Source organism: Bos javanicus, chromosome 12 (assembly GCF_032452875.1).
Source record: "Bos javanicus breed banteng chromosome 12, ARS-OSU_banteng_1.0, whole genome shotgun sequence".
Taxonomy (NCBI): domain Eukaryota; kingdom Metazoa; phylum Chordata; class Mammalia; order Artiodactyla; family Bovidae; genus Bos; species Bos javanicus.
This window is the reverse complement of record NC_083879.1, coordinates 18,353,395-18,367,824: the sequence shown is the minus strand read 5'-3', so window position 1 is coordinate 18,367,824 and position 14,430 is coordinate 18,353,395. Positions and strand designations below refer to the sequence as shown.

At 43.3% G+C, this 14,430-nt stretch overlaps 1 protein-coding gene across 11 annotated transcripts in view; it reads left to right on the top strand.

Annotated features, from left to right (window-relative positions):
• RCBTB2 (RCC1 and BTB domain containing protein 2) overlaps nucleotides 1–14,036 on the top strand; it is a 42,445-nt gene extending 28,409 nt beyond the window's left edge. For all 11 annotated transcript variants that reach the window (XM_061434612.1, XM_061434614.1, XM_061434611.1 and 8 more), the window contains 5 exons: nucleotides 642–832; nucleotides 1,343–1,469; nucleotides 3,094–3,233; nucleotides 7,368–7,498; nucleotides 12,778–14,036. In XM_061434612.1, the coding sequence (XP_061290596.1) occupies nucleotides 642–832; nucleotides 1,343–1,469; nucleotides 3,094–3,233; nucleotides 7,368–7,498; nucleotides 12,778–12,918 (730 nt within the window). In that variant the 3' untranslated portion in view covers nucleotides 12,919–14,036. The remainder of the gene's footprint in view (nucleotides 1–641; nucleotides 833–1,342; nucleotides 1,470–3,093; nucleotides 3,234–7,367; nucleotides 7,499–12,777) is intronic.
• The last annotated feature ends 394 nt before the right edge of the window (nucleotides 14,037–14,430 follow it).

Here is a 14,430-nt window from a genome sequence, read left to right as displayed (position 1 = left end):
GCTTGGTCTTAGAGAAGACAATTAGTTTGAAGTCAACAAAACAGTGGTTTCCATTAGGAAGTGTGCTGAGAACTATCTGCCTGTCAGCCATGAACTTACTGACGTCAGGTCTAACATAATGTTTGGTCCCAGAAAACTGCTCTCTGGGGCTCTAGATGATACCATTCAGTGAGTCAGAACTACTGCACTTACTGCGTGCAGAGTGAGTTGGGGTGCCCCATAGCATGCTCCATGGAACCCTAAAATTGGTGAAGTTTTGATAAAAATGTTTATTGACCCTGGGTGGAGATGCCCCTCATCTTTTTGATTTGCTTTCGTAAGCAATGTTTTAAGAAAAAATTAAATTACCTTTTTTTTTTTTTTTTGGTCTTTTAGTCTCTGTTCCCTTGGCTTGTACTTCAGTTTCAAAATAGGTGCATATTTTTATTGGCCTACTGGCTAGAAGTGGTAACAAGAAGACCTTCATGATGTATAAGTGCTTAAATGAGACATTGCTTAAATGTAGATAATGGTGTGGTCCCTAAAAATTTACAAGTTTAGGCTTAATGAAGAGTTTGTTTTTTTTTAATCAGTTAATGCTAAGGGAAGGAAAAATCGACTTGTTTCTTCTCCTGTTTACTTGGTGTGTGTTTGTGAACTAGAATTATAGAGATTGCAGCCTGCCACTCAGCGCACACATCGGCTGCCAAGACACAGGGCGGCCACGTGTACATGTGGGGCCAGTGCCGTGGCCAGTCGGTGACCCTGCCGCACCTCACACACTTCTCCTCCACCGATGACGTGTTCGCCTGCTTCGCCACGCCTGCCGTCACGTGGCGCCTCCTGTCTGTGGGTGAGCTGACTGCTGTCTGTCGGGTGATGGCCTGAGAGCTAGGAAGAAAACTCTGGTGCTGTTGTTTTTCAATAGTGAGGACTTTTGTTAAGTGTGGTATCAGGCAATTCACTTCCCTCTCACAGGCTCCTATGAAAGAGAACTCACCAGACCAATTCATTTTCCTTAAAAGTATCAGAAATCTCATACTAAAATTCAAAGAACTTCGGATGGCTTTTTGATGTGACTGGGAAACTGTGGCTTTTATTTTTAGTGGGTATATTTACTCAAGCTTTCAACATGTTTATTTAGTGAGGTGGTTGGGGCTTTAGTTATTTTGCCAGATTTACAAGCAGATGTGTCTGAGGTTCTTAAAACGATTGCAGCAGCGGGAAATCTGTATTTAGGGAAAAAAGCACACTGCTTAGTTGGTCAGTTATTTTGGGAAATTGGTATTTTCATGAGTGTGAGCAAAGTGATGCTATATTTGGCCTGCATTTTCATTGGAAAACACTGGTGTCATTCCCTTAGAACCTGACGACCACCTCACAGTGGCCGAGTCCCTGAAGAGGGAATTTGACAACCCCAACACTGCAGACCTGAAATTTCTGGTGGATGGAAAGTACATTTATGTGCATAAAGTCCTTCTCAAAATCAGGTAAGGCATCATTTGAGAATTGAAATAAATACGTTTGTTATTTTCTAGTTGCAAAGACCTATGTCAGGCACTTCAGTGATTCTGAAAAAATGTGAGGCTCTTTTCGCCCTTATGAGCAGACAGTACAGCAGGGAAAACACATTATATGTGAAACAAGAAATCACAGAAGCCGTGGTATGCAGTGGGTGGGGTGTGGTGCAGGGCATGCACAGTTGGCTTCCTCAGAGACTCTGTAGACAGCTTGTCCACCTTGGCACCGGAGAGCAGCCATCCAGCCAGCGGTGAACATCTATTGAGCCTTGTTGGGGCTGCTTGCCCTAAGTGAACCTCCCTGCCCAGGAGCTGAGTGCAGCCCATGAGAGTCACTCTCCTTAGTCAGCTGTGGGATACCACAGGTTTAGACCTCGAAAAAAGACAAGAGCAGCAAGGTTTGGGGTAAAACTAACAGGCAGACTTTTAAAAATTCACTTTTATTAATAGGTAGTTTTTGAGCATCCATTTAAAATGTGCAGCCTGAGGCGTTTTGACATGTGTATATTCTCTGGAAACCACCATTCCACACCAGGATACAGAACGTTGGCATCGCCCCCCTCAAAGATCCCTCAGGCCCTGGCCCTGGGGCAAGCCCTGGTCTTCTTTCTGTCAGTATAGATTAGTTAGCATTTTCTAGAAGTTGATGTAAATGTAATGATACAGTACGTATTCTTCTCTGACTGTCTTCTTTGTTCTAGCCTAATGATTTTGAAATTCATTTTGTTGTTATGTAACAGATATCCAGATCCTCCTGCAGTGAATCACACACAGTATAGTATTTCAGTCTCAAGTTCGCTTCTTAGTGAGGCCAGGCTGTGCAGTGTTTGCTCACTTCTCCTGTTGTCCGTAAACCTTCATAAAAATGAGGAGGTTGTGGTTTGTTAGGGCTATTGTAACAAAGTTCTGTAGACTGATTGGTTTCAGTAACAGAAATTTATTCTCTTATGGTTTTGGAGGCTAGAAGTTCAAGATCTTGTTGAATGAATTGGATTGTTCCCTCCTCCGTCCCACCTTCTGGTGGTTTGCTGCCAATTCTTTTGCCCTCCTTGCCTTATGGCAGCATAACTCCAGTCTTCACGTGGCTTTCTCCCTGTGTCAAAACCCCCCTTTTTATAAGGACACCAGTCATGTCAGTTTAGGGCCCACCCTAATGACTTCCTTTTAATTTGATCCCTTCTCCAAATACGGTTATATTCTGAGGTTAGGATTTCAGTCTGTCAATTTGGGGATTCAATTCAACCCATAACAGGAGGAGAAGAAACAAAATTACTCAGAATTTTTAAAAATAAAGCCACCTGATTTCTATAAATGCTGCTCCGTGGACATGGTGTGGGAGGGACCCATCTGTGGCCACAGAGGCGGCCGCCCCACAGCAGGCTAGCATTTGCAGCCTCCTCCAATAAACCACTGTTTGCAGACTTCTGGCCAGCAGAGGAAGCGAGGGGCCCAGGCCAGGACATGAAGGCGTGTGGTGTGCGTTTTTCCTCTCTGCATGGTAGTTGTTTCCTCTTAACCACTATGAGCACGTGCTCCTTGGGAAGGTTATCGGCTCTTGCCCAGAAGCCAGGACCTGACATCTTTCTTCCTTCAGGTGTGAGCATTTTCGCTCTTCATTGGAAGACAATGAGGATGATATTGTAGAAATGAGTGAATTTTCATATCCTGTTTACCGAGCCTTCCTGGAGTACCTGTACACAGACAGCATCAGCCTGTCCCCCGAGGAGGCAGTAGGTAATTCCCACCAGACTTGACCAAGAGTTTGGCAAAAAGGTGGTTTGTGTAGAGCCTGAAAGGAAGTCTCTATGAGGGTAGTCACAAAAGTAGTTCTGTTTTTGTGTGCTAAACCCAAGCTCTCTTTCCTTCTTCCCACCTCATACAAAGGTTGACTTGATGGATAAAATGAGAGGTGGGTGAATTATCAACCTGTCGACACTGTGGGGTGGGTGCCATTCCTCCTGAATTGCTAGACACCGTACATAACTTTTTAGTTTCCACAACCTGCTGCCTTCAAGATATTTACATTATAAAAATGGTAAGATGCATGTAATAAGCCCCGCTGGCCTCCGTAACTGACTGTCTCTTTGGGACGGATTGCTGTGGTCCAGCGCCTCACGGCACTTCAGGGCTACTGACGTTAAGAAAGCAACACAGGGCATCCATTTGGGCACAGGGTGAGACACATACTCACTTTCAGCTTACAGCTGTCAGTATCGTTGGCCAGTGGGACAGAAGAATTAAAGAATTGCTTCTGTAAGGAACCAAAGAGTTTAACCCTCAAATTTTTAAATTCGGTATTCATTTTACATGTGTAAAGCCAGTAACACTTTTTACCAGATCAGCATTTAATTTTCCTTGGGTGAACAGAAGTCTGATTTCTGAAGTTTTCTAGTTTTCCTTCCTTTCTCCCACAGTGCTGGAGGGCCAGGGCCCACGGTGTGCCACGCTCCCCTTGGCACCTGTGAGGGAGACAGACCAAACCCTGCCCCGTGGAGCTGGTGCTCAGGGGCGGGAGGCCAGCCAGTAACAAGAAATCAAAGTGGTCAGTCAGGTCAGGGAAAGCCTCCGTGAGGAAGTGTGCTGAGCAGAGAGCAGGGGGAAAGCAAGCAGACACCCAGGCGAAGAGCATGCTAAACGAGAGATGGTGTGACGGTCTGAGACAGGAGCACAGAGAGCGCCTGGAAGAGGAGGAGGGGGAGAGAGTGAGAGATGGGCAGTGGCGGTAACTGAGGCCAGGCAGCTGGGTCTGGCCAAGACCAGATGCGGCCTTGGAGGTCATGGTGAAGGGCTCGAGTTTTAGTCTTGATGTGATAGACAGCCTTGGAAAATTTTGACAATGGGGGTTGTGTATTTAGTTTTTGCTTTAATAGTAAAATGGAAAAAGGAAGTGGCTTAAACGAGGTGGTTTCTCTGTCTGTCACCCAGGGACACAGTGCAAGGCATCCTTATGTGTGGCCCCTGGATTCATGGCCACGGCCACATCTGCACTGCAGACAGTGGGACACAGGAAGGGACAGTGGCGAGGTGCCAGGGCAGACCCTGGTGTCTGTAGAGGAAGTCCCACTTCTTTTAAACCAGGGACCAGAGATGACCAAGGCCTTAATTAGCTGCATAGGAAGTTGCAGGGAGTGGTCACTTCTAGATGGCCATGGCTCGGCCACATAGTCTAGGATTTGGGGAGAAAAGGAGGATGGGTTTGTGTATTTTATGGAGGGAGGAGGCACCCGCAGCTTTGACTCCAGGAGTGAAAAGATGAGGAACTGTAATGGTTGAGATGTCAGGTGGTGGTGCCCTGGGTTAAGGTGGTCTAGCGTGGAGGTGCTGAAAGAGATCAGAGTCTGGACACATCTTACATAGCGAGCTGACGGAATCTATTGGCGGTGGTTGTGGGGTGTGAGGGAAAGAGAAGGATGGGGTATTTGGCCTGAGTGTGGAGAGCACCAGGTTTTGCTCTGGAGTTTGAAAAATCAAAGGAGTTTGAGCTGCCTTTTAGACATCTGTGTGGCAGGTTTTCTATAGGTCCCTGGGCAAGAGTCTAAAGGAGGCCTACATACCACATGTCTAAAAATTTAAAGTTATGTGTCAAGCTAAAAGCATCAGATAAAATGTGTTAAATCCTCATACCTTGAAAAATACATCTTCATTAAGAACTGAGAGGCCAGGGTGGCATTTCATCTGGAATTTAGAGTGGTAGGTCTCTTGGAGTTCTATGCTAGGACACCACTGCACAGGAAGTCAGGCCCCTGGCCTCCAGCTTGGGATCTGCCGTCTTTGTTTACCCACCACCAGCTACCTCCTGCACCATAAGAGGTGTGCGGGCACCCAGCCTGCATCTCCACGCTCCGTCCATCCCGCCCTGGCCACCCCTTGGGACTGGGGTTCTGTACCTTGGTGACAGGGTCAAGGGGAGGAAACACTTGCGTGTGTGGCCTCAGGGCTGATTAGGCAGGGAGTCCCAGGGTCCCTGGGGGCTCAGACGGTAAAGAATCCACTTGCAATGCAGGAGACCCGGGTTTGATCCCTGGGTCAGGAAGATCCACTGGAGCAGGAAATGGCTACTCACTCTAGTGTTCTTGCCTGAAGAATTCCATGGACAGAGGAGCCTGGCGGGCTGTAGTCCACAGGAGCGCAGAGTCGGACATGACTGAGCGGCTAGCACTTTCACACTTTGCCAGAGTCCCGGGTGCACGAAGTGTGGTCTAGGAGCGGGCACGTGGCTCACTGGCCACTGTGGAGAGGGGCTGCCTGGAGCAGGTGCAGAGCTGGGCCCTCCTGAGCGGCAGATCCAGCCAGTACCTGTGAGCACACACATATGTGAGTCTGGTGCCTGGGGTGTGGGGAGCTGTCGATGTGAATCTGAGAGTTGTTGAGAACTGACTAGAAACAATCAGGCCATTCGCAGCTCTCAAGATTTCAAAAGATTTCAGTTTGTTTTCCCCAGTGGGCCATAGGCCTTTCTTCTATGATAATATTTGTCATGTTACAATGAAAGCAAGTTTCCAACTAAAATCTACCACATTGTGTAAAACTTACTGTACGGTTGAAGAAATCCTGGCTCTGTGTCCTTTGGGCCCTCTATGCAGTACCTTCCATGAAAAGGTTATCTTGAAGTAAGCATGACAACAGTCGAGTCAGGATTCAGCTGGCTTTTGATCAGGTGGCAACCAGGACTGAATTGGACCTAGCAAGTGTTCCATTCTTCTCAGGGTGTAGGATGCTGAGCCCATGGTGTGGGTCCCATTCATGCAGGGGTGGAGGGGACTCTCACAGTATCTCTAGCTGAGTGACATAACTCGAGTGCTCACTTCACCAGTGACATACTTTATGCTAATTAACAAATCCTCAAATGGAGACTTAAATAACCATAATTGAAGCCATTTGACAAGGGTCTTTCAAATACTAACTGACTGACCATTCTTTTTTTTTTTTTGGCTGCATTGCGCAGCATGTTGGATCTTAGTTCCCTGACTTGGAATTGGACCCTTGCCCCCTGCAGTCGAAGCTTGGAGCCTTAGGCACTGGATCACCAGGGAAATCCCCTGACTGACCATTCTTGATTAGAGTGCTTTTCATAGTATCCCTTGTGTGCATGTTCAGTCACTCAGTTGTGTACAACTCTTGGCGACCCTGTGGACTGTGGTCCTCCAGGCTCCTCTGTCCATGGGATTTCAGGCAAGAATACTGGAGTGGGTTGCCATTTCCTTCTCCAGCAGTTAAACATCTAAATCACTCTATGTTGTATTATTTGAAAGTAGATGACAGATAATATAACAAGAATCATCAGGTTTTTACCAGATAGTATTAAAACTGTGAGGCTGGAGATCATTTAGGGAAATAGGTAAAATAAGAGTCTGAATATTGAACTCTGGGGCAATCGAGTACTCAGAAGTCAGGAAAAATGGTCCAGCCACAAGACTGAAGAGTAACTTCTGAAGGAAAAGAAAACCTGAGCAAGTGTTTGAAGAAGCTGGGTGCTCTCACAGCACGTGTGAATGCTGCTGGAGAAGGTGCTGATGCTTCAGGGGGAGGGATGACCAGAGGAGAAGACCCAAGCCGTTTTCACCTGCTGCTGCTTTCCCCACAGCTACTCATTTGTGTGTTGCATTTGCTCAGTGCAGCTGTGTTCTTAGATTGAGCCACACACTCAGAGTGTGTAAGTCAGCCTAAGCTTCAATTCCCACACCCCTTCGCTGAGGATTATATTGGGTTGGCCAAAAAGTTCGTTTGGGGTTTTCCATACAGTGTTACAGACAAATCTGAACAGAAAGTTCTGGCCAACACAGTATTTAAAATAATCTCTGATGGGTTGAGTGAGTTTAAATCAGGATACTTGAGATCACTCCCCTAATAAACATCTCTTTCTACCAGGATTGCTTGATTTGGCTACATTTTATAGAGAAAATCGTTTGAAAAAACTCTGCCAACAAACTATCAAGCAAGGAATCTGCGAGGAGAATGCCATCGCGCTGCTGTCGGCTGCTGTGAAGTATGAAGCTCAGGTAAGAAAAGCATCCTTTCAACAAGCTCACCTTCTGGAAGAAACAGCTATCTACTTCACGCCTTGCACTGAAAGTCTGCTTAAAGATTTAATTTAAATAAAGTACTAAAAGAAAAAATATATAAGGGAATTTTTATATAAAGTTAGGATGGACCTCAAGGGCAGAAACCATGAAAGGATTGATAGATCTGATCCCAAAAAATTAAAATGTTTACACACACACACAAATAGAAAGTAAATGACACTGGAAAAAATATCTTTAACAGTGAAGCAAGTTTACCATCAGTTCAGTTCAGTCACTCAGTCATGTCCGACTCTGCGACCCCATGAATCGCAGCACGCCAGGCCTCCCTGTCCATCACCAACTCCTGGAGTTCACCCAGATCATGTGCATCAAGTTGGTGATGTCATCCAGCCATCTCATCCTCTCTCGTCCCCTTCTCCTCCTGCCCCCAGTCCCTCCCAGCATCAGGGTCTTTTCCAGTGACTCAACTCTTTGCATCAGGTGGCCAAACTATTGGAGTTTCAGCTTCAACATCAGTCCTTCCAGTGAACACCCAGGACTGATCTCCTTTAGGATGGACGGATTGGATCTCCTTGTAGTCCAAGGGCCTCGCAAGAGTCTTCTCCAACACCACAGTTCAAAAGCATCAATTCTTCGGTGCTGTTTTCTTCACGGTCCAACTCTCACACCCATACATGACCACTGGAAAAAACATAGCCTTGACTAGATGGACCTTTGTTGGCAAAGTAATATCTCTGCTTTTGAATATGCTATCTAGGTTGGTCATAACTTTCCTTCCAAGGAGTAAGCATCTTTTAATTTCATGGCTGCAATCACCATCTGCAGTGATTTTGGAGCCCAAAAAAGTAAAGTCTGACACTATTTCCACTGTTTCCCCATCTATTTCCCAAGAAGTGATGGGACCAGATGCCATGATCTTAGTTTTTGAATGTTGAACTTTAAGCCAACTTTTTCACTCTCCTCTTTCACTTTCATCAAGAGGCTTTTTAGTTCCTCTTCACTTTCTGCCATAGTTAATGTATAATTCTTTAAATGATAATATGAGCAGTTTGATGGAAAAAAATGGACCAAATGGATTTATGAACAAATGAAAACTAAGAATGAAAATAAAGTATAATTTTTCAGTTGTCAATAGGGAAATCTATTTTTAGAAATAGTACAGGCTCAGGATAATGGGTATTCTCCTAAATTGCTGAGGACAATGCAAATTAGTGTAATCAGTTGGGACGGTTTGGTATAATATATAATAAAAGCTTTAAAATTGTAATTCTTTAAGGAATTCACTTGTAGAAAGTTATCTTAAGTAATCATGGATTCAAAGATTTAGCTTCAAAGACATTTCCTGCAGTGTTGTTTATAATTTTAAAAAATTTAAAAAATTCAGCATAAATATATCAGTTCTCAGTTCAGTTGCTCAGTTGTTTCTGACTCTTTGCAACCCCATGGACTGCAGCATGCCAGGCCTCCCTGTTCATCACCAACTCCCAGAGTTACTCAAACTCATGTCCATCAAGTCGGGGTTGCCATCCAACCATCTCATCCTCTGTCATCCCCTTCTCCTCCTGCCTTCAATCTTTCCCAGCATCAGGGTCTTTTCCAATAAGTCAAGTCTTCGCATCAGGTGGCCAAAGGGTTGGAGCTTCAGCTTCAGCATCAGTCCTTCCAATGAATATTCAGGACTGATTTCCTTTAGGATTGATCTCCTTGCAGTCCAAAAGAGCCTTCTCCAACACCATAAACACAGCATAAAGGTAGGAGAAAATTGTTTAAAAAATGGTATAGTCTTTGGGGTCACAAAGAGTTGGACACAACTTAGCAACTGAACAACAACCTCAGATATGCAGATGACACTACCCTTATGGCAGAAAGTGAAGAACTAAAGAGCCTCTTGATGAAAGTGAAAGAGGAGAGTGAAAAAGTTGGCTTAAAGCTCAACATTCATAAAACTGAGATCATGGCATCTGGTCCCATCACTTCATGGCAAATAGATGGAGAAACAGTGGAAACAGTGGCAGACTTTATTTTGGGGGGCTCCAAAATCACTGCAGATGGTGACTGCAGCCATGAAATTAAAAGACGCTTACTCCTTGGAAGAAAAGTTATGACCAACCTAGATAGCATATTGAAAAGCAGAGATATTACTTTGCCAACAAAGATCTGTCTAGTCAAGGCTATGATTTTTCCAGTAGTCGTGTACGGATGTGAGAGTTGGACTATAAAGAAAGCTGAGCGCCAAGACTCTTGAGTCCCTTGGACTGCAGGGAGATTCAACCAGTCCATCCTAAAGGAGATCAGTCCTGGGTGTTCATTGGAAGGACTGCTGTTGAAGCTGAAACTCCAATACTTTAGCCACCTGATGCAAAGAGCTGACTCATTTGAAAAGACCCTGATGCTGGGAAAGATTGAAGGCAGGAGGAGTAGGGGACAACAGAGGATGAGACAGTTGGATGGCATTACCGACTCAATGGACATGAGTCTGAGTGAACTCCGGGAGTTGGTGATGGACAGGGAGGCCTGGCGTGCTACAGTCCTTGGGGTCGCAGAGTCAGACACGACTGAGGGACTGAACTGAACTGAACTGAACTGAACAACAACAATGTTAATACCATTCAAGATATATCACTGACTGAAAAACTATGGTCCTGTTTTTTAATAAGTATATTTGTTGAATAAAATATTTAAAAATTTTAAGTATAAATAGCTAAATTGAAAAAGACCAAAATTTATTATCTACATAGAATAAAAGACTGAAAAATATAGTCAGTGGTTATCTTTGAATTGGTGGGATTGTAGATGATTTTCATTTTGTTATATTTGCTAGTTTTTCCTGAATTTTCTATAGTGACCATGTATTGTTTTGATAATAAATAAAACTTGTCTTAGAGTTAAATCTTGAGGAAACAGGCCAGACTCCTTGGAGTCGATTTCCTTAAGGATATCCTTTCCTTTGTCAAAGAACAGGGACATTTTAGCAGTGAGCAGAAAAAAGCTTATAACTTCTTTTCTGCTTATATAAGTAATAATATGCTTATTAAAGAAAATTCAGAAAATACAAAAAGTATGAGGAAGGAAATGCCTCATCAACCAGAGGACACAAACATTTCATACAGCTCCTTCTGATTTTTCCCCTAGGTTATGTGTATATCTCTAAATACTAGATTTTTTTCACTTAACATTAAAAAAAAAAAAAACCAAAAACTTCCCTGCCTTGAAGCATGGACATTTAAAAGCATAGTAAATATTTGTCTTTCATCAAGGTAATAATACACTGGGCACTTACAACATGCAGAATGCTTCATGGCCAAATAGTAGCTATGTGCTTGGTTTCAAGAGTTTGTTACAGTCACGGCGATAATACTGGACTCTTCTGGACTGCGTCAAATCATGAGATGGCAGGCACATACTGCTTCCCTCTGAACTAGGCTTAATTTGCAAGACTTCTTCACGTTTCCTGTTTATGTGAATTATTTGAATGCTTACCATCCAGCCCTTTGTTTTCTAGAAAGCAAGCTCCTTGAGGAATGGCAAGGACTTTGTTCTGCCAGACCCCTAGTGCGTAGGATAGTGCCCGACACACAATAGGTGCTCGCTAAATGTTTGTTTAATGAATGTCCAACTTTGCCTTTAGAGGTAGACTGACTAACTGTTGTGCCCTAAATTAGTACGACAGACCACAAATAAAATTGACTCAGTGCATATGTCACATAAAAGTTTTTATAAAGAACAGTGCATTTGATGTGACTAGTATTCTTACTTGCTGACTCTAGTAAGCAAGAAATGGACAAAAAAAGAAATGGACATTTTCAGCAAATTATTCCTCATGCTTGACTATACTTAATACATTAATACAAGCCAGGGATTGTTCGAAGCACAGTTCATATCGTGCTTAATTCTCAAAAGAACCCATTAAGAATATAGGTATTATTATTATTCTAATTTACAAGTGAGGGAGCTTGAATCTGAGAGATTAAATTCTTTGTAAGCTATTAATAATAATTTTAAAGGTGAAATGCAATCCAGATTGGACCAATTTCAAAAGCACACGTTCTACCACAATTCTCTATTGTCTCCATATTTTAAAATCAGCAGTGTTTATGCACTGGCTCAGCAGATATCCACTGAGTGCCCATTAAATGCCTGACACCATTCTAGGCACTTGAGGGTCCAAGAAGTGAACAAAACAGACCAAAGTCTCTGCTCTCATGGCACTTTCTGGTGGTGAGGCAATAGATAAACTAATATAATATGCGTTGTTAGGTGGTGATAGTGATATAAAAAAGTAAGTTAGGGAAGGGCAGTGGGAGGAGGCCAGACTGAGATGAAATCTGAAGGTTTAAATCTGAAGGAAGGAAGGGAGGTCTCACCAAGCAGAGCTGAGCACAGATGTGAGGGAGACGCGGCGGGCCGTGCAGCCTGGGCCCGAGGCCATCAGCGTCTCCAGGCTGGCCTGCCTTTCGCTCTCAGTTCTCTGGGGCCGGAAGTGTGTCCAGCCACCTGATTTCTGAGTCTCAAGTTTGCAGATCTAATCAAGGGAATCACTATGGGACTATTTTGTGTTTTTTTTTTTGGCCTAGCGTACATTACAGTAAGCCAGAAATCACCAATCTGTGGAGTTTCTCTCAGCAGAAAGTTGTGATTTCTTCCAAGCACTTTCCCACTTCAGACCACTGAAGCTCTGTGTGATCCGATGACGCCTAACCATCCCAGCCTTGTCTTCTTGTGAAGGAGAAAGAGCAGTGGTCTGTTCATGACTTCAGAGCAGCAGTTCCCCAGATGACTCTTTCATGGCATACGCTTTCCTCACAAATTCTTTACAGGTAGAACTATTTAAGCCCCAGAAGAATATAAAAGAGGAGTGTTGGGCTCAACATAAAATCTCTTAGTCAATTTACTCTGTGCATTCACACAATAAAGAAATATTACACAAACAAAAAAGAGTGTTGTACTCTGAATAAATAGTGAAAGAGGAATGAACAGTACACACTGGTGCCTATCTCTGGGAAGAAAAAGTCTCATTTTTTGCATTGGTTACTGTGGATGAATTTGAATGCTTTCCTGTTACTTACATTTTTCCAAGCATAGACTCTTACCAGCTGTAGAGTTTTATAGCTGTTCTTTAGGTACTGCTGTCCCAGCATTTCTCTGTTGGCCATCAAATCCTCTTTCCTCACCTGTGTGTTTTAGGAATTTTTGTGCTGTGTTGCATTGCGTCAGGATATGCGAATTTGCTAAAACGTTTCTGTTGTCGTCCCTAGGACTTGGAAGAATTCTGCTTCCGGTTTTGCATAAACCATTTGACTGTAGTAACACAGACTTCGGGCTTCGCAGAAATGGACCATGATCTCTTGAAGAACTTTATCAGCAAAGCAAGCAGAGTTGGAGCCTTTAAAAACTGACCCTCACCTGCAGGAAAGAATTTCTAGTGTTTCCACTCTCCGTGCAACAGCCAGAGAATAACTTCTCCTTAATAGTGTTGATGATGAGCTACGTTTGGGCTGAAAATGTTCTGTCAAAACAAGGGGATGGTGGTGAGTCTTCCCCACCTTCTGAAATCCAGTCTACAAGAGAAGGCATTAAGTGCTCTGTTCAGATGGGACTAAGCTCAAGGGGAAAAAATTGAAATGTCTTACTATATTTACCATTTCTTCTTACGAGTCACTTAAGTTGGAGACTTTTGGTACAGGGCTCTAAGTGTATGCTATTCTGGCCAAATTTCCATATTCAACAGGCTGGTGCCACACGGACAAGCGTGACCAGGAACGCTGGCACTGGCACTTTCAGCATCCAGCGCGCTGCCTTGCGTATAGTAGGCACTCAGCTTATTATCAAGTTTAATCATGCCCGAACAGCGTTTTATTTATGGGACACTGGATGAAGGAATAACTCAGGCAAAACAGATTTAAAACAACTGAGGTTCCTATTTTTATGGTACATTTTTCTGAGGAATAGTGGCTAATTTAGAGCGTTAATTAGAATTCACAAAAGGCCTTGGCAATTAAATTGTTGAAGACCCAAGGGCTAATTGTAATTCTGTGTTTTACTCTGAGTCCTTAATTTCTCATATGAAATTATTGAGTATGAAATACTATCTTTGAGTGAGTGTGATTCCTGGGCTCATTTGCCTTATGTAATTGCATAATGTCCTTTTACTTTTGTGTTAAGAGATTTGCCTCTGTAAGTAAAAATGGTTTTCTCTTGTAGTTGACTTTTATGTCACCACAAAACAGGTCTTTTAACTTGGCACAGTGTGATTATAAAAGTAGCAGCCAAAAAGGAACTAATACTTACATTTCATGGGCAGCACTAGCAAGAACGAGGTAAATTTATACTTTTTAGACCAAGTTACCCAACTGCGAATGAGAAACTGAAACAGGATGTAGGCTGCAGCGTCAGGCTCCTAACGTGTATTTCACAACATGATACCATGTGAAGAAACCTCTTTTGGAGTTAGAAACCTTGTTCTGATGCTGAACTGTTTGATAATAAAGTGCTCATTTGTAGGTAACAGAACAAATGCGTGTGTTTTTTAATTCATCAGAAGCAGCAAGATTCTACCAGCCTTATGTCTCTTAGATACACACAAGATTGTTTCACATAAGCTAATTTTTTAAAGGAGTCACTCAGATAAGGCATCATAGCAAAGCCTACCCTAAAACATAGATGACTTCTAAACAGTTTAATTACTATTCATCCACTTACCTACGAGTGAATGGTCTTTACTGGTGAGGTCACTCGAATCCTTATTTGTTTTTATTTATGTTTTCGCAGACCTGGTCTGGTAGAGGCCAAGGAGTCCGGGTGTCTCTAATTAAGGCAGAATCCCATTTTTGGAACTATACAGTATGGGTTATTTTAAAACAGCCTCACCCCATGTGTCTGAATGTTCTGGTAGGTTTACTGTTCTCTCC